Source organism: Pagrus pagrus (genome assembly GCF_965226575.1).
Source record: "Pagrus pagrus genome assembly, chromosome: 9".
NCBI classification, from domain to species: domain Eukaryota; kingdom Metazoa; phylum Chordata; class Actinopteri; order Spariformes; family Sparidae; genus Pagrus; species Pagrus pagrus.
The window spans coordinates 17,653,951-17,674,561 of NC_140193.1; the positions used below are offsets into that span (position 1 = coordinate 17,653,951).

Sequence of the window (20,611 nt, forward strand, 5' to 3'; positions counted from 1 at the left end):
TCCGTAGCATCTGGCTCGTAGATCATACTCGCAATCAAGTATTCTTGTCAGAGGCATCTGAACTTGAACTGAAAACACAGATGTACAGTCCACAATGACAGCTGAACACAATTCATATACAAGTTTTGAACAATGCAATAAGGCAAATTTGGTCTGATATATTGCTGCTTAATCTGTAACATCGTGCCGATATACTATACAGAATGAATGTGTGAATGAACCTTAACAAGGAGAGTGCTCTGGTCCTCTTCAGTAATGCATTGCTCCTCTCTGAGGCATTATAATTTAGTCACCTCACAAATAAAACATATTTTGCATCATGGCATACACCTATCTCTTATTCCTGTAAACTGAATTACCTTTAACACCCACAACTACAAATAGTAATTTATAGGTGCAATTTGTAAGAATTGGCCACCTGTCAAATTCAGAACAAACAGTGGGCAGCATATCACCAAAATAACCGCTAACTGCTGCTAACTGTAGCTGCCGTTAGCTAAGTTAGCTGTGCAGCTCGCAGCCTGGACTGGTATCTCAAGGAGCAGAGGAGTGTTAGTATTTACACTGCTAGCACAGGAGCTTTGGTCCATGAAGGACAGGTGCTAACTGGTTAGCTTGCTAACTTCAATAGACACCTTCAGTAAAAAGTAAATTAGTTTAATTAATTGTGTTGTTTTTGTTTTTTGTGATCGGTTCCATCAGTTAGAAATATTGAATAATTGTGTTATTTGGCAAGGGATTTCGTTGCAAAGTAATCATATTGGCATTTTCCAAACACTGGAAAAACACATTGAGAAAAGGTAACATGGCTCAATTTAGGCTTGTTGTGATCACAACAGCCCCAACTACAGATGCTGCAGCAGGTTCACTGCATGTCAACAGGTTTTGGTTATTTGATTAATGGCATATTTGTGAGTGAATTTGCACCAGTCCAAATGTAGTTCGAAAAGGTTTATTGCTGTTTTCGTGTTGAGTTCACATGTTGCACATTCTGGCGTACATGCATTTTCCTACAATTATGACTAAATCAAATCACAACAAATAACCTGTTATTGCCCTGGCAGGAGCACTGATTGTATTAAACTTAATGGGAGCTTTAAGGTCCCAGTGTACACACATTGTGCAGAGGGTGGTTGTCGGGGGTCCAGTAGGAAACTAACAGCAAATTTTGGTTCCTGGTTACTTTTAGACTTTAGCCCCTTTCACTCTCCAGCTGGCTCTTATAAGATATTAACAGCCTATAAATTATTCACATTCATGTCTGTATTGTTATTTTGTCTTGACAATAAACGGCACATAGTTCATTTTAATGAAATTGTGCTATTTATAGGCTACACTTCTATTAAATACATCCAGTTTCTGCTTTCTTTTTTGGTTAAACTGAACAGGAACATTCCCTACTTGATTAAATGACCATTTTCTCTGTAGCACAAGCGTGACGTGAACAACTGAGATCAGAGATGATCATCAAGTTGAATCTATAGCAAAACCGTTGGAGGTCTGCAGTAGTTATGTAATTGGAAAAATAATACATTATGTTCATATTTAGAAGTCCTGCCCCAATTTGGAAAAGACAACTGGCATTACCTTTTGTTAATGATGCAACTGTCACTATATCTTTCTGACTGGTTAAGTGTACCTGAGCAGAGTGATACCTGTGTGACTTTGAACAGTATAAGAAGCTAAAACTGTATCTCATGGTTTGACTCATCATTCATTGCTGTTAATGTAAGAACAAACCAGTAACAAACCAGTAACCCACTCTGTTTGTATTTTCAACCACTTACATATATCTCACTTGGGAAAATAACAGCAGTGGATTAGACACAATAGATTGTAAATTGAGTGTCCCTGTCATTATGGACTGTGGTCTGCCCAAACAATCCAGAGGCTGAATGAGGATTTATTACCCTGTCAAGTCGTTTTCCTCCGCAGCCGGTAGATGGCACAAATTATGCTTTTCTTTCATTACAGGAAGCCGGACAGCACAAAGGCACACGGTGAACTAATGTAACTCTACACTTTAAGCAGAAACAGTCCTTAACATTGATGGAGTTTCATGTGATCATGTATATACATGACTCACAGTAGCTGTCTGGTGCTGTAGTTGTAGTTTTGATGACTATTATTCAGGATGGACGATGACGGACTGACAGCAGGACCGCTGTCACCGTCACGTGATCCACTCAGCATCGCTCCGGGGAAAGTCTGCAAAATGGAGGTGAGGCACCCTCAAATATTGCAAATTAAATGCGGCTATTTGTAAAATGTGGTGAAGCTGTGCTTGTTCCTCAAACTATGTGTACAGTTTAGGTGGAACGAGGGGTTTTGTATTGTAATATGTAGCTTCTCTGTAGCTCTTGTTGCCATGTCTGCAGCGCTGTTGGCCGTAGTGGACGGTGCAGCTAAAGCTAACGGTTGTCAAAATGACAACAAGCGTATTAGGTTGTGTTAGCGGTGGAGAGCTCTGTGCTGGGTTACTGTTTCACTTGACTGGTAAATAAATGGCATTTGCTTGATTGAGTCAGCCCACACTTGTCGTGACAGCACATAGAGTCAGTGACACTCTTCATAATAACGTAATGTTCAACCTACGGCATCCCTGAAGTAAGCTAATGCTAGCTGTCAGAGCTAGCAGGCTAACTCAGGCTGTTTTAAGCCTAAATTATGAGGGGCGGGCCTCCTTTTCTGCTGCCAAGACACTTTCTCTATCTTATCTATGCATTGGGATTATCTGACATCCTAATTATACAAGATAATGTAGTTTACTGTTGGCTACGTCTGTTGTCACAGCAGGGGTAACGTTGGGCCTAGTATATACCCTGACCTATCAATATAGTTCACACACATTTGTACAGTATTTACAGTCATTTTATTTATTTATTTATTTATTTTGCTGCTGGGTTACACCCACGTTATGTAACCATGCTGTATGGCTCCCAGTTATTTTCCTGTAACTGCTGCAATATATAGTATTTATTTCCATGTTGTGCTTTTTACATTACAGGACCAATCTAAAGAACCAGAGCAGCTCAGAAAGCTGTTTATTGGAGGTCTGAGCTTTGAAACTACGGAGGAGAGTTTACGGGCCCACTTCGAACAATGGGGTACTCTCACGGACTGCGTGGTACATATTTCCATCATGGTTTTTGGCAAGATTGCCTGAGATGATGATAAACTGTATTAATCTGTTAACATAACTGCAAGCCAGTTAAAAAGCTCTCACTGTCATTTTTCATCATTTTGTTGTTTCTAGGTGATGAGGGACCCCAATAGCAAGCGTTCAAGAGGGTTTGGCTTTGTAACATACTCCTCTGTGAGGGAAGTCGATGAGGCTATGAAAGCAAGGCCTCACAAAGTAGACGGAAGAGTTGTCGAACCCAAGAGGGCCGTGTCCAGAGAGGTAAACAAATCCCACACCAGAAGGCAGATTCTGCAGCGGTGTCATTGTTTGGTGTGTGTGCTCATTGATACGCACTCTGTTTCAGGACTCTAATAAACCAGGTGCCCATCTCACAGTGAAGAAGATCTTTGTTGGTGGTATTAAGGAGGACACTGAGGAGTACCACATCCGCGAGCACTTTGAGAAGTATGGAAAGATTGAATGTATTGACATCATGGAGGAACGCTCCACTGGGAAGAAGCGAGGCTTCGCCTTTGTGTCGTTTGATGACCATGACACCGTAGACAAAATTGTCGGTATGTGGTTGCTTGGTCCGCCTACTTGTATGAGAGTTACCAAGGCATTTGGTAAACATTGAGCAATGGTGTGACTGAATTGTGTCTTTTCCTGTTTTCTTTGTAGCCCAGAAATACCACACAATCAACTTCCACAATTGTGAGGTCAGGAAAGCTCTCTCTAAACAGGAAATGAGTGCTATGTCCTCAAACAGAGGTAAGCACACGATCAAATGGAATAAAGATATACTTAGTGACCATAATTGTTTATGCTGTCTTCAGATCGCCTTACAACGCTGCTATAAACGTCTCTAAAATTACACCTTTCTTCATATCAGGCAGGAGTGGAGGATCTGGAAACTTCATGGGGAGAGGTGGCAATTATGGAGGCGGAGGCAACTTTGGCCGAGGTGAGTTGTATTTGCAAACCAGTTGAAGGTGCCAGTGACCCTAACCATACTAATGCAGGTACACTTGATAGTGGTGTTCACGTGTCAGGGGGTTTCCAGGTTAAAGTTTTGCATTCAAACTGGGGAAAAAAAGTGAAATGGTTGTATCTCTTCTTCCTTATCGTTTTCTTTTAATGTTGGTTGGCAAACAAATATTTGGTGCATCGCCATGCTAATGTGGTAAAACAGGTTCCTCAGCTTGGGTTAGGGTTACTCTGCTCTGTTGCCTCTCTCCATGTGAGCACTTCATCACTTGTTTAAGCTCCACTAAACTCTTGATTAAGGAAATTGTTTGTGAGACAAACAGGGAACCAAACTGCATTGGTTGAGGTTCGTAAAACCAATTAACAGAGGCTTACAGTGGTAACTCCAGTGTTTTTAATTGTATTAACATTCAGTTGTCAAATATATATCTCAGTGATGAGATGAGGCAGAGTAAAGGCTACAAAAAGTCAGAGGTTATAGAAACAGGGCTTTTTAACATTGCTTCAATGCAGAAATACATTCTAATGCCCATGAAATGTTGACCGTCACAGGCCTGCATTCCCAAGAAGCTTTGTTGTCACGTCCAACCTGCTATGCAAGAATTCACCTACTTTAGAGTGCTTTCTTTAATGCTGCCTCAGTGTGAACAATAAAAGATAAGATCATCCTTTGCTAGTCCCACAACGGGGAAATCTTTATTGGTACAGCAGCAAAGGGGATAACAAAATAGAGATAAGCATCAACAAAAATGTGTTAAAAGCAAGATATTATCAAGAGGAAAGTAAAACCGTAAGAACAATAAAAAACAATATTAAGTGGAATTGGTCTCATCTGTGACATGGCTGCAAGAATTTAAAAAAATAAACACAGTTTTAATTTATAATATATTGTACTCTTGTTTTTTAGGCGGCTATGGTGGAGGACGAGGTGGCTATGGCGAGGATTTTGACAATGGTGAGCTGTTCTGAAATTTTACTTTTAATGAAGTCACATGGACTACTCATGTGGACGTGTTGTGGGTTAATATCTTTGCTCATAAACATAACAACTGTCTCATGTCTTTAGACAGTGATTCACAACTGTCTGTTACAGGTCCAGGAGGAAATTATGGTGGAGGACCAGGTTATGGAGGAGGCCGAGGGGGCTACGGAGGCGGTGGTCCAGGGTATGGCAACCAGGGTGGTGGATTTGGTGGCAACTGCGATGGAGGTTACGGAGGCAATGATGGAGGTAGAAGTTGTATTGACTCCAGTATTTAGACTGTTAAACTAAAGTGTACAAGACACCTGAAATGAAGTCTTAACTTAAGACTGACACTTACATCTTTAGGATACGGAGGAGGTGGAAATTACAACGACTTTGGAAATTATGGCGGACAGCAGTCTAACTACGGGCCCATGAAGGGTAACAACTTTGGTGGCAGAAATTCGGGTGGACCCTATGGTGGTGAGTTTTACCCCCCCAAATACACTTCATATCCAGTGACATAACATCAGAATTCTCCTGAATATATTGTGTGGTCAACAATCCTTAACCGCAGGTGGCTACGGCTCTGGCGGCGGCGGCGGAGGTGGCTATGGATCACGGCGATATTAATTATTTCGTGTTTTGGTAAGTTGCAATCAGTTTCGCACCACCCTCGTAGCACAGTACAGAGTGAGCCCATGAAAGTGCAGAATAACTATTTGTTCTATCCTGTATCCATTCAACAGGCTTCAGTTCTTAGCAGGAGAGGCGAGGAGGTGAGCAAAGGAATTGTCAGGAAAGCTGCAGGTTACTTTGAGGCAGTCATCTGAAAGCATTAGAGGAAGACACAAGTCAGACTTAACTGCAGCTCTAAATGGGAGAAGTTTATGGAAGAAGGACTGTATAAACAAGACATGAGTGCAGATGATCCCCTTCCCTAACTGTGATAGATGTTTCCCTAAGCAATTTTTTCCTTTTGTGCGTTTGAAGTGTGTGTATTGTGCCTATGGTATCAGGGTTAAAGAGTAAATTGTTTTTTATCTGAAGTCAGTTCTTAATATCTTTATTTTCCTTTTTTTATATTGGTTAGTTTTATGCTGGTCAATTATTGTTGTCAAATAGCATCGCTACATCAAGCCCTCAGAAAAAAATAGAATTACACATTTTTTCTTTCTGAAGTTATTATGATTGCTCAAGTGTCAAGTGTATTTTGATTTTGTATGTGAAGCACAGTATGTAAATCCTTCTTAGTACCAGTGTCAACAAATATGAGCAAGTCTGGAATTAGACCTAAGGGAATCCCTCACTCTTCTTGTTCCCAGAAAACCAGATTCTAGATTGTTCGAATATTTTGATTAGTCGAAAAAGACCGAATAAAATTGTGTAGTAAAGTAACATGAAGTTCAGTGCGTTATTGGCTCAGAAAAAAAGATTTAATGAGTTGTTGATTTGTCTACTGTCTGCTCTGTGTGACTGTGTAGTTTAGCAAATCCGCCTGCCCAGAACTGTCATCTCCTTTTGGAGTATTATTTAAGATATCTATGAGTGAAAATAGTGTATATATAATGCATTTGCTTGTACCGGAGTCAATGACAAGGGAGTTTTGGGTAGTCCTAGGTCAAGGGCCCATGCACCACCTATGCCAGTGTTGAGCGAGTAGGATTATAACAGCCACAAGCACCTGCAGTTGGGCCCTCAGCGTCGCTAGTGTGGAAGATTGCAGATGACTGTCAGACAGGACGTCTTCAGCCCCAGCACAGTGGACCAGTCAGCATTTTGAGAGAGAAGGGAGAAGGCAGCATCGAGCACAACGCCCATGGAGGAAGCTTGCAGTGTCGTTCCTGGTAGTGAGCATCTATCTCTCTTTCAAGGCTAGCTAAACCCTCCAGCAGCTGGTGCTAGCGAAGAAAGACTAGTTCCTGGACACATTGAAGATCCTGTTTGAGTCAGAGATACTGCAGTTTCTAGATTTCAGACATTAACAAGAAAAGGGAGTGAGTATTTCACAAAAGCTGACTTTAAAGAAGATGGAGCAGGTAAGAGTAACCACTTTGCTTGATTTGCAGATGTGGAAAGAGGAATTCTCTTCTTGCTGAAAATCTGTAAAGACCTGATAACATGGAAGGTTCTGGATGGGTAAGACTTTTTCAAAATATTATCAAAGGTTGCTCATGTTGTAATCTAGCAGTGCACATGGTAATTATACAAAGGTGCAAGGGTTCTTTTAAGGTAAAGAAGCAGTATATCATCCAGTGTCACTCCACTTTGACCAGACTAAGCCTGTGACCTTCAGCACACTGCTTCTATTGCAAAATATGTTGTCTCCATGTTTTATTACCTTTACTATCAGTCAGATAGTTCCAATAAAGTTTATAGTGATAAAACACTAAACAAACATTAAATTATCAGGTTTCCTCAAATGTTTTTTACACTCAGTGGCCACTTTACTAGTAGGTACACATGTACTCTATTACAATACAAAACAACACAACAGCTCTGCCGTAAATTCTACCTTTACAAAGGTTATAATGTTTTGTTTTTGATGAGATTTTTAGAGATGTCTGCATTCAATCATGTTTTATTACTGAGGTTATAGTTAAAAATCCCAGATTTAGCTAATTTTCAAGTTTGTCCTTTTATTTTGGATTCTTACTAAACCGATTTAATGTCCAATAAACACATTTCTCATTATGTCCATTGCTGCAGTACCTCTATTCACCCTCTGTCTGAACGCTCCTGTCTCTTTAAGGGCCTCCCTCCTGCTCTGATTGGTCAGCTCTCACAGGCCCGAGCAGACACCGCCCACCGTGTTCCCGCATCAGCTCTGCCGGTGTTTTTGCAACCACGGCTCTGCTGACTGAGGGTGGTGACTGTATCGTTGTGACATCACAACGTTATGGAAGTGCTGGCGGCTCGATTGAAGGCAGTTTCAGAATCTGGCCCGTGTGCGTTTCCCTGTGGATTGAGGGATTGGATACTTTCACAGAATTTATATGGCACCTAAACCTGCTCTATATTTTTTTTTAAAAAGATATACATGGAAATCTGACTTTCTATAAGTGAGACCTTCAAAGGGTGATGGTGTGCCGGACTACATTGTATTGAGAGACGTCTCAAGTTTTTGGTCCTCCCTATTTAAGTCATGAAAGCATACTTAAAGGGTAACTCCTGCAATTTTACACATTGAAGTGTGTTTACAGGTCTTTTGAGAGTGCTACTGCATTTGTGAAGAAAGTACAATAAAGCTTTTTGTGATGTCATTCAGTGGCTAAGTTGCATTGTGGGTAATGTAGGTTTTGAAAAGCAGTCCACTGGTGTAGCATTGGACTCCTATAACAATGTTTTATTCATGATGGACAGTTTAAAAACAAATGATCGAAGTCGATACAACAGAACCAGAGATATCACCTTTCTTATCCCATGCATTTTTCTTCCTTTTTTTTTAAACCTGGCACCTACATTAGCCACAATAAAACTTGGCCACTGAGTCACATCACTGGAGGTAATTTATCAGATTACATGCAGCTTCCTCTGGAAAGACTTTGAGAATTGCTACTCTAAAACAACACGTGCGATCACTATTGAGGAGGAAAATGTTACTTGTTTTGAATGTAAAGTTCACAACATATGCACTATATTTAATGTTTTTATTTTATTACGGACATGTCATATTCACAAAGCTAAATGCTTTAATTCAACCCCATCCTTAGTTGTTTTTAATTGAAACTGATTGTTACTTTGAGTCTCTTAAACTTGTATGAACAGGAAGTAAGATCTGTCATCATTGTCTAAAGAAGTCCGTCACTTGTTTATTCTTTATTTTTTATTCTGCCATTGCCTGTTGTTCCCTTTTTATTTTCCGTTTTAGTTTATTGAACTGGTATGACTGATTGTTTGTAGATTTATATACTAAATAAAGTTTTTAGTTTTTTTTTTATGCAGCTTCCTCTTCAGCCACAAAAGCCTTTACACTATTTTTTTCACATATGCAGTAGTACTCCCCAAGACCTGTAAACACACTTGAATGTGTAAAATTGGTGTATATGCCCTTTAATGGCAGAACAGTTGTAATGGATAATGGATTACACTAGACTCCACAGGTGTACCAAATAAAGTGGCCACTGAGTGTATATTACGTCATGCAGTGTTAAAATGTGTGGGAATTACTGTCCTCAGCTGTCCTCATCACCATTAAGAACAATGTAAACATAATGAGGAACTCTTAAGTAATTATAACCACTGTTAAGGCAGCTAATAGTACTATAATGTATATTTATATTTAATTTATTAAAGGGGCAAGAGATCAGAACTTTGACAATCCAGTTTTGAATCAAGGAGGCCGAATCCTCTGCATAAATCACAGGAGCGTCATCCAAAGAAATTGCCATGAAAACAATTACTTTATATGACGGGCAGTCACATGAGCAGATGAAAAACGTGGGCAGAATGTGTCAGCAGGTGGGAAACCGTGGTCACAAGTTGAAACTAAACTACAGCGGTATGCCAAACAACATGTTCAGAGTATTCACAATTATTAGTCATTCATATGCATTCTAAGAAGTTTAAATATCAACGATTTGTCCAAAAGCCATTTCATAAAAGGCTGACATTTTGTCTACTTCCTGAGTTCTAAATGGGTTAAGATGTCTGGGGAATTTTTGTAAGATTTCCTTAAAAAAGGGAAGTTCCTGCTGCTACTAGTAGCATGTTATAACTGCATTTTAGGAGGTAGCAGTTATGTAGTAGGTGATTTAACATGGTGAGTTTAAACATGCAGTTCCAATACAAATCTTAATAAGAAAACTATTTTCTTTTAATCAAATGTCACTTTTTGAGATGTATACATATCAAACATAATATTTAAATTGACATGGCCATAGACATGGTAGACATATGACCCACATGAGTACCTGCAGCAAATTTAGGTTTTACAAACATACATTTTTAGGATTCCACACAGGTCAGCTCTGCTCAGTGTAAAAAAAAAAAAATGGAAAAACGATGTCTGCTAATGTGTTTCTCAATCATTTGAAGGATAGTGTTTCTACAGAGGAATGCCGAACTCGATGACACAGAATAAAGCTGTGCTTGCCGAAAGCACACCAGTGTCAATGAACTATGTTGTCTGAACAGTAAGATGTGTAAATGTTGGCTCTTAAATAAAAATGTTTTCCACGACGTGAGTGTTTTATTTGGAGAAAGCACTTGAAAGCAAAATGTCGAGATGTAAATGTTTGTCTTTACTAAAAGTCCTCTCAATGTTAAAAGGGTTCAATGTTTGATTTACCCGACTCTCAGACGTCCTTCAGTCTGTTGCCCTGCTCACCAGTTCAGTTTGTCACACGCCCTCTGAAGTCTGCCATGAGAGCAGAAAATGGGCTTGGTGATCAAAGGTGGCGTTTGTGTGTGTGTGAAAGTGCATGTAGAGCACATACTGATTGCGTAGGGCTTTACCTTTTGAATGTGCGTGCCCGGTGGACCATTGTGAAGTTGTCATGCATGGTTCACACTGAGCATACTCCACCGTAGCTCGACAATTGTACTCTTTGTTGTGAAACATAATGAATGCTGTGGGTGTGATTTCTTTTGCGACATCACAGCATTAAGAGATTTAGGTTACTGTACAAACAAGCTTGCTCGATTTAAGGGCAAGCCGATTGTAAAAGTGGTTTAAGCCAATAACACTTTTGTGTGAGTACAATATTCCTTCTTTGCTGTTTTGTAAGAGCCTTCCAGTACAGAACTGGCTTGAACATGTGGTAAGTTATGTAACCATTCCTTAGACTATATATCCATCTGGCATCAATCTGTTGCAGGCTGTGGTCAACACACAATGTTCTGTTTTCAGTAAATACGAGGCCATGTAGCTATATGAATAGTTTATTGGAAAGCACAGAATTCAAGATTTTATAAAAGAACCTGGGCAGCAAATCATAAAGGGACAGTTATAAAATATGAGTAATGATTGAAACAACCATTAGCATACAGAAATATGATATTTACAATATATATATTTACACATACAGTAACATTTATATCAATCTCAAAAGCAAGTAATGTTTATATTTACAAACAATGTCGGTTAAAGAATCTGTGAGCGAGTACAAAAGAAGTAAAATATCAAAAATATTACAACATTCAAGAGAAGTGAGCAAAAACTATACAATAGTTCTGCTGAGCTACTAATGCTTTAAAGCTGAGCGACTACAAAGTTATTGCATAGTATTACTATGATAATGCATATTACACAGGAGACAAGTGGGTGTCCTTGCTTTTGATGAGAGTCTTTTTAACACGAGGGACGAGGAAGATGCTGCCATTCGTCGACTGCTGGAGGGAGTACTCAGATGGGGAGTATGAATTCCCCTTCTCGTCTCTCAACATGCTGAAGACTTCCAGGTACAAGCTGTTGAGTTGCCGCTTCATTTCCTTCAGGTTGGTGGTGTTCTGGCTCCTCTCGCTCAGCAGACGCTCCTTCTCGTCCTTCAGTGAGTCCAGCTCGCCCTCCAGACCCACTATGTTCTCCATCTTGCGTTTTCTGCAGTTCTGGGCAGCCACTTTGTTCTTGCCGCGGCGGCGTATGTCTCGGACCAGGGCCAGCTGGGCCTCGTTCAGTCGGTGCTTTGACATCAGCTCATTGAAATCGTCGACAGGCAGATTGATAATCATGTCTACAGTGAAAGGGATTTTGAGGGCCTTAGCCCTCTGCTCGTCTCTGGAGAGACGCACATCAGAGCGTCTCTTCTTGTCTTTGGTAAAGGGAGCGTTGTTGTAGCCACTCTCCTCTGCTGGGTCCGTCTTGTGCAGTTTGGGCTTCTTTTCCTGCTGCTGTTGTGGCTGCCCTGTTAGAGCAGATACACAAACTGCTGACTGAAGATCATCAGGTTGGAAATTTATTGAGAACATCTCTGAGTAGTCAGATTCTGCACTCCCAGGGTTGTGGTCCATCTCCTCCATGTCTGAATCACTGTATAGGAAGGACCCATCTCCATATGCAGACTTCGCAGGTGAACTACAATTTGGACTTGTGTTTGAAGAGATTCCTGAATCTGAGTCTGGCAACTCTGCTGTCATACTGTGTTTGCCTCTGTCAAACGCATCTCCAGGTGAGAGGCTGTAAAGGTCCACCGGTGTAAAGGGTGGCTTGATTGGAGTATCAGACATGGTGTCACTTTCATGTCCTTCAAGGCCATGCTGACCACTGCTTTCTTCCAGAATGGTGTTGGGGTAAAATATGTCAGGGAAACTTTCTGCAGTGAAGTCAGTGTTTAACTGCAGAGTTTTTGCCTTCATCTGGCTCAGATTGTCTGGTGTGGCCATGCTGGGAACAGAGCTGTTGAATGTATTCATAAACTCTGCAGGACAAACATTTACATTGTTTGTCTCTCCCTCTGTGAGATTGGTCATGGGGTAAAAACTGTAGTTTGGATTCTGTACTTCTGGGCTGTTTGGAAGAGGGTATGTTGTGGTCTCCAGTGTGTCCTCCATTTGCATGTTCAGGCATTGCTAGAAGAAAAAGATAAAGAACCATTAAAAAAAAAAAATAAACCAATATATTACAGTGAATGTTACAAACTCTGCTCTGTGTGAAATTCAAGGGTTTTGCAAGTAGATCAGAAGATTAGAGTAAGTATAAAAATGTTCACTTTGATAGTATGTGTTGCTATGGAAGCATGTCCACAGTGGTGTGAGCTGTAACACATTGTGTGATTTAAAAGCTTGTGAAAAAATCTTTCCAACAATCTCTATAAAAATTACATTTACTTTGCACATCAATTTGGCTTTATCTTCATTCAAAACCTAAACATTTCAATCTGGGATGAATATGATGAAATGAGTTTGCCTTATTCCATTCAAATATAAGAATGTCTTCTAGTTAAACAATAAGGTTTCACACAGTGAAACCTGGATATTTAGCCATGCAGTTGTTCCAACTGACTAGTATTTCAATGCTGGCAGAGCTACTGTAGGTGAGGCTCTTTTTAAATTGAAAGACTAACAAGATATCCAGTTTTGGCCCAGAAATCTCCATTACCATCTCCCAGTTTGCTGCTGCCGAAATTTTTTACAGAGAACGTTATCTATGAAAAGCAGCCCACACAAACTGAAACAAAATTCCTTAAGTCTTATCAGCAGCTTGTCAGAGCAACTCATGCAATGCTGCTCGATAGCAAGCTGTAGGGTTAGGATTGTAGTCCAGTCAACACGGTGAGAGGTCGAGACAACAAATGGCACACTGCCTCGCCCAATCAGCTAATGCAAATACGATCTGCCTTCAAACAGAACCGATAAGGCAGCAGCCGAAAAAACTATCACATACACGCCCTTATGCTGCTGCAAAATCTTTATGACCACACCTACACCCTCTTCTTGTCCTGCAAATCTTGAACACCACCTCCCTAATTCTCTAAAAAGTCTCAACAATGAAACCTAGTCACAGTGGAATAAGCCAGGTGCACCTGTCTCACATATTAGACTCTATTCTCACAGAGCAGACAAAAAAGTATTTGTCCTCTAGTGCCGGGCTCCTGCCATCCATGCATTCTTTGGGTATTTGTTCCAACAAATACCAAACGCAAACTGCCATGCTATTGAGGCTGTAGAATCCATGTATTATACCTGCAGCTCAGGGAGGGACAAAAGCTCCATCCAGGCCTGCTCCAAATCTGGGGACATCCTCTGTGGCGGTGGTGGTGATAGTGGATCTGGGGAGAGGGTGGCCGGAAGCAGAGCGGGCTGCTCCGGGGACATCGTGGGTGCTGAAACAGCAGTTGTGTCCAGGCAAACTGCGGCGTTCTGTCAGACAAACATGAGAATATGACAGTTTTTATGCAACTTAAAGTCATTTTAAAAGATGCATGCTATGGTGTCACATGTGTGGCAAGACTGTAATGTTCTTACCTCAGTTTCCTCTACAGGAAATGTCTCTGCCAGAAGCTGCAAACATTCGTCAAATGACATGGCATCACCGTTCTCTTCGGTGAAGGTGACATTCTGAAAGAAAAGTTAAAATACACACTTTAAAATTCACCACCTAGCTTCCTTTGTGGCAGCACATGATTTTATTTTAATAGAGCGTAGGTCTCTGCAGAGTAGTTTCTAGAGCAGAATACACCGATGCAAAACTGCAGACCCACCTGTGTTTTTGTAATTACACAGAATGAGGTGGTAACCTAGCTACGACACGGCCACAGCCTATCAAATGATGTGGGAGTGGTCCACCTCTGACATGAGTAACGATGGCCACGTGCATGTACCTGTGTAACCTCAAGAGGTGGGACAGCAGACTGTAGTGGGGCGCTGGGCGGCGGGCGGGGTATGTACTCTCCCGTCTCCTCGTCGAGCTGCAGCTGCGCCAGCAGGGCCTTCTCCTGCTCCCGGAGCAGATGCAGCCTCTTCTCTTCCTGGAGCTCCAGCTGCCTCTGCAGCTCATGTTCTTTCTGGCGGTGGTTGTAGTCAAACACCTCCCGCCTGGCTCCGAGATCAATGTCCTGCTTCCACAGGATGTCTATCAGGTTCATGTCCTGGAAAAGAGAGCAGTGGATCAGGTTAGAGAGTCGTTAGCTGGAGCCATGCTGTCCGTGCAGTGAGAGTGCGAGGAGGAAGAGAGTCCCTGCTGCGAAGCGTGGCTGCTGCACCCGCCACACCCTGTCCCTCAGTATCTGCTCACTGACAACAACACTGGCACTAATGTCAAGGGGGAGAAGCCACATGAATAATAGATGCAGCTCTCTTTTTTCCCCAGTCGCCACCACACACCAGCCGAAGACATGTATCCTCACTTGATACTGTGTCCAAGGGAAGCGATCACCTTTGATCAATTACACTGGAGGTGTGAATTCATTTGTCACATTCAAACTCAACAAACAGGGCACGCTTTAGGTCTGAAGTGACTTCATGCTACAGTTTAGTTCTCTAAATTTAGTAAAGTTCAATCTCAAACATTCATATTTCACAGCGTTTATAAAATCAGGAGGTTAAAAGTCTGTCTATATTTGGCTTTTTCAAATGACGTAACAGTAATATTACTGGGTTATATTGCTACGGTTGGTATAATACAACCAAGAAATATTAGTAATATAAAGAATTACAGACCTTGTTTCCTTGTTTTGCTTCCTGCTTTGTCTTCAAAAAACAACTAAAATTACTTACAACTGACCTCAGTATATTCTGTCATAACTCTACACAAATAATTGTGTCCCGCATTTAGTATTTACACATTAAATTGAGTGCTGCTGACAATACAAAATGTCAGACACAGCACACAAACACATATTGGGATAATGTGATGCAGTTTCCTGTAGATTTCCCCTCACAGGCCGAATGTTATTTGCCTTTTTAAACAAGAGCGTCTAAAGATAAACTGTGCTGCTCTCTTCCTTGGACCTTTTACCAGAACTTATTTACAGAAGGAAACAATTTCACAAGGCCCAGGGATGTTGCATAAGCCGAAGATACTGTCTGAGCATGTGACTTGTTTGTTCCTCAGATTTGGGTATAAACACAACTTATGGGCTCGGCTTTCGTAATGCAGTTGATCATATGCTGAGAACAGACAGAGCCAGGAGGAAGCTGAAAGGGAACTGAGAGGAAATAAAGCACGACGCAGAACAATACACAATAAAGAGGATGTGAAAATTCGATAACATAAACCTTTTCTCCTTTCATTTAAAAATGTAGTGCGTGGGGAACCTTCATAAACCGATAATAATAGCAAACAAGCACCTATACATATTTTAAGATATTGTTGACACCGTTTTTCTGACTACAACTGTGCCACTGTGCAAAATAAGAACCCACTAACCCTCTTTGCCTTAGTGTTGCATCAGAGGCATGACCACTGGAGGATTACACATTACTGAGGCCGCCTGTAAGTCACACTCACCAACTGAGAGGTGAGCACAAAACCAGGCATTATGGCCTCTGTAGGAACGAGGAAGTTAACCTAAAAATATGTCTGAACGCACATCATGAGGTCATCCATGTTTTCCAAACTAAAAAGCCACACTCTTGTCTGTTGGTCACACCTTATACGCTCATCAGACGAGTCATACTGGTCCCTTAGAAAACAACCCACATGTCTAAAAAAAAAAAAAAAAAAAGCCTTTCACCTATAAAACCCTTTCACTGTCACTTATTAATCATACAGTTATATTAATGTCACAGAGCCCAAGCACCTTGACAAATCATAGCTTATATTTTGAATGAAAGCTAAATAGATGTGTGTAAATGTACGTGTAAATGTTGGTGTAAGATCAGGTCATCAGTCTGGTATCACTAACCTGGCTGTCACAAGACCTGTATTGGCACCAGAACAAGGAAACTAGCTCATAAAATCACTTTGGTTTCCCACACCTCGCTGCAACACAATACATAGCTGAACAACATGCCTTTCATTTAAAACCGAGACAAAATATGCAGAAGAGACACACCGCTCCTTATTACCAGAAAACACATGTTCAATACATTTTTTAAAAGCAAGCCAACAGCTAATGGCTTCACTGGCTATCAGACTGGGTGATAGAGGAGTGATACGAAGTGTGTTTGTGCTTAAAGTATGGGTTGTTCATTTACCTCTCTCTTCAGCTCAACACAAGGAGGGCCTGTGGTTTATTGCACCTCCTTTCATCAGACAGTGATGTGTGTCAGCAGACACCCACCCCTTGACCATGGATGATGAAACACAGCATGTTCCAAAACAGCCCCCTTTAAGGCCCTCATCATCAGTCAACTGTGTACTTCCACTGACCCTGACTTATGGCAGCTTTAACCAAACACTATAGATGTGAGGCCATATCACGTGGAAAATAATCCCAATTAAATATAAACACTATAATACCATTCAATGAAGTCCAGCCTGAGCTTGTGTGGTTCTTTTTTTTTTATGTTAAAACAGATTGAAAATCAAACAAGCAGACACATAAACAGCAGTAGAGCCTTTAAAGAAACCTTTCCCTATGGCTACCAGCTAGTCTATATCAGATATGGTATCACATGCCTGGAGGAAGGGGGTGGGGAGTTACGAGAAAACGCTCGAAGACTCACTTTTCTGTTTATCACACTTATCGAGATGAAGCTAACAAGTCACTGTATTCAAACTAACAGCTAAAACACCAATAACACCATGTCTTTTAATACACTTAATATCATTTCCCCTTCGAGGAAAAACGTCACAAGTGAATGACTTGCAGAACTGAAAGTGGTTCAGAGGTCAGCATTAATATCACTAAATCAAGAAAACCAGGGTACTTTTGAATGGTCTCCCCCACCTCGGAGCTCATATTCCGACATTATAACATCTTAACTGCGCCATAACCAGACTGTCACCGCGTATTGATTTGTTTAACTCGCTGTAGGAAGCGTTAAAAAGTTTAACCGGACTGTGAGTGCGTCTCTGCCTCCCCTGTCGCACAGCATTAAAGGAAGTTCACAGTCTGGTGACCACTTTTAACAAATGCTCTTATTTACCTGTTGACTGGAATGCATCACCTCCATTTCCACGTTCATGGAGCTGTGTCCCGCTGTAAAGAAGACGTCTTATGATGGATAAATGTGCGTTATATTCCTCCAATGGGAGATTAAAATGGCGAGCGGTCCGGTGCCGATAGAGTCAGTCGCACTAGCTGAGGCTAGGGAAACATTGCTTCCTTATAATCTAATGAACATTACGGAAACGATGGCCCTGCCTACCGAGCTGCTGCGCCACCGGGATCGTCCCCCTCGCGCCGGCCTATGAGGCGATAAGAGCTGTGCGTGCTTGCGTGCGTGCGGAGACGGCGCGAGGAAATACCCACTCAAAACTCTGCATACCAAATATACACGTTTAAAAACACATAATGCGTGTTTGAAAGTTGTAGTAACTCTTAAATATGACCGTCCACTGATTAGAAATACATGAAAAATGTATTCGACTCAAACATTACATACAAAATTAAAGCCTATAAAAATAGCCAACCCAAACTGAGCATTAGTTTGACATATTTAGTTGTTTATAACCAAATTGATATGTAGGCCTCATTATGAAAAATAAAAACGTGACCATTTCTATTTTAACTCCGTCATCAGGAGACTTTTTGATTGGTGCATAACGCCCCCTGCTGGTTACCGTTCCCGGTGTGGAGCTGGAGGCCCTGGGGCCCTAATGTCCCGTGGACACACTGAAGACATCCACAGACAGCTGGGAGGTCCACACAAAGCTGTTAAACACACAAATGGCTTTTGGTCAATAGTGGAAGAAGAATTTAAATAGTTTAGTTTACAGCAATACTCACTTAGAAGTCAAAGTTCTGCATTTAAAATGTAGCTTCAGTAAAAGTATGCTACAGAAGTATTGGTGACAAAATGTACTTTAGGTAGTAAAAGTAATTGTTTATGCAGGATACTCCCTGTCAGTGTATTTAATTATGTATTTGGATCAAGTAGTACCTTCATGTTGTAACTGATCATGGTGGAGACGTGAACTCTAAATCTGAACATTAGCTACAGGTAAAGGAAAACATGCAGTATTCCCTTTCGAACAGTAAGAGAGTATAAAGTAGCGTAGAAGAAAGTACTTACTACAAGTGAAGTACATCAACAGAGCACTCAAGTACAGTAAGTAATATAATACATTCCAACACTGGCTTTAGTACATGTATATTCTAATTGGTTTATACTGATTGAAATGTTACAATTGTCATTATTAAAGAACAAGCCCACTAGAGACATCACCAACTAAACTACAATAGATTTACATAATCAAGAGCAGTGAAACATACCAAACAGTAAAAGGCAGTAGTTGAAAATGGCTATTTACTTTTTTCTCATGTGCTGCACTAATGTACAGTTTTGAGGTACTTATAGGTTACTTGAGTATTTCCATTTGATACTACTTTATACTTCAACTCCATTTCAGATGGAAATATCCTCCTTTCCCCCCACTAGCCTACATTTATGTGACACTTATCATAGTTACTTGTTACTGTAGCTTTTACACTGTCTGCGTAACTGTCTATCTCAGTATGTATCCGTGTATGTGAGTAGTGAGTATATATGAGTATATGAATATGAATGTAAGTTTATTTTTTATTAAAATGTGTTTCTAGTATATATTTATAAATAGGTTAGTTATGGCATTAGATGGAGACATAGTGAACTAAGAATTTTAATCACACTGATTCCTTGCCTTTGAATCCTTTTGTTCATTTGTAGATATCAGATGTTTGCAGGGAAAACCTACAATCAATGTATAAAATATGACGCAGTGTTACACAGTAATGGAATTTAACTGAGAACATTTCCACGAGTACTGCACAAACATTTGAGTACCTTTACTCAAGTATTTCTATTTTCTCCTTCTTTATACATCTATTTTGTTTTAAACAGCCATTATAACTTTACATTGCAGATTAAGACTTTGCTACAAATCATGCAATGAGTTTATAAAATATGTTGCACTGTTACAGATTAAACTACCTAACAGTATATAAAATAGTTCACATTCACTCTACCTTCACCATCTAAACCATAACAAAGCTGCTTATACATGAATACATCAGTAATGATAATTCAGTAACATTTTCCGCAATAATACAGCCCTATAACTCTTAATAAAACCCCAGTCTGGCGTGTATACATTTACTTTTTATACTTTAAGTCACTGACACTACTTCTTTATACCTTTACTTAAGTAAGGTTTTGATGTGGAGTACTTTTACTTGTAATAGAGTATTATTAAAGTGTGGTGGTCCTGCTTTTAAAGTATAGGGTCTGAATACTTCTTCCACCACTGGTGCTATAGATTAAACAACAAACAGTAAGCTTAAGTTGACTCCATGTATCCAATTACATAATATAGGCATTCTTCACTTTTGCTTTTGCTTTTGATGATATCAATCATACTCTTTGAGGCTAGGCTTATACTTAAGTAGTTAAGTTGTTGTTATTTATTTTATCTGAATACTTATCTAATCAGTGGTGAGCAGACATGTCAGTATTTCATCTTCATATAACTTCAACTCATTCTTAACTTCAAACGACCTCGTCATCAGTCAATTCGAAATCAGGCAGGCTGTTATAAAATGCTCAAAGTTAATTATATCTGAACCATTCTGACACCTCAACGTAAGGAAGAAGTCCGATCGCGATCTAATGAAGTGGCTTTAGAAATATGTCAAGGTAATAAGGCGGACTTAGTCCTGCCTCTGGCACCTATCTGTGAAGAACCTCACACTAAAGTGCAGCTCACTGTGCCACTGCGTGAAATTACACTAAAAAAGCCTATTTTTTCCCCCCTCTCTCATGCGCGCTCATGAACACGCGTTCACGTTTGGCAGCTCCACGTCGACATTCTTCCAGCTGCATATAGTGAACTGCACAGGACTGGGGGAAGAAAAGGTAAAAGCGGCGGTAGCCACCTTACGATTAGAGCAGCTGCAAGTCCGCAGACGGACACCGACCGCAGTGAAAACTGGCGTTTGCACTGTGGATCCATCCATGGCCTGCGATGTCCTCTGATCGCTTTCTGCTTTTGCATTTTATGATCAAGATACTTG

The 20,611-nt window shown here is 40.5% G+C and overlaps 2 protein-coding genes across 5 annotated transcripts; one reads left to right on the forward strand and one right to left on the reverse strand.

Annotated features, from left to right (window-relative positions):
- Positions 1-1,975: 1,975 nt before the first annotated feature.
- hnrnpa3 (heterogeneous nuclear ribonucleoprotein A3) lies at positions 1,976-10,256 on the forward strand. Of its 4 annotated transcripts, XR_014623216.1 has the most exons (12): positions 1,976-2,221; positions 3,008-3,127; positions 3,257-3,403; positions 3,489-3,699; positions 3,806-3,895; positions 4,017-4,088; positions 5,019-5,066; positions 5,178-5,342; positions 5,442-5,558; positions 5,653-5,723; positions 7,145-7,214; positions 7,828-10,256. XR_014623216.1 is itself a non-coding variant. In XM_084361314.1 (11 exons), the coding sequence occupies exons 1-10, from the start codon at positions 2,135-2,137 to the stop codon at positions 5,706-5,708; spliced, it is 1,113 nt and encodes a 370-aa protein (XP_084217440.1). In that variant the 5' UTR covers positions 1,976-2,134; the 3' UTR covers positions 5,709-5,723; positions 7,145-10,256. The 4 variants fall into 4 exon arrangements, 3 of the variants coding, with proteins under 3 accessions (XP_084217440.1, XP_084217439.1, XP_084217441.1); XM_084361314.1 differs by having other exon boundaries at positions 7,145-10,256; XM_084361313.1 differs by lacking the exons at positions 7,145-7,214; positions 7,828-10,256 and adding an exon at positions 5,825-6,473 and having other exon boundaries at positions 1,977-2,221.
- Positions 10,257-10,942: 686 nt separating this feature from the next.
- nfe2l2a (nfe2 like bZIP transcription factor 2a) lies at positions 10,943-17,734 on the reverse strand. The gene is made up of 5 exons (XM_084361794.1): positions 17,547-17,734; positions 14,336-14,602; positions 13,980-14,072; positions 13,698-13,874; positions 10,943-12,584 (listed from the first exon to the last, which is right to left on the reverse strand). Exons 1-5 carry the CDS (start codon positions 17,583-17,585, stop codon positions 11,322-11,324), a joined length of 1,839 nt encoding a protein of 612 aa, XP_084217920.1. The 5' UTR covers positions 17,586-17,734; the 3' UTR covers positions 10,943-11,321.
- Positions 17,735-20,611: the final 2,877 nt, after the last annotated feature.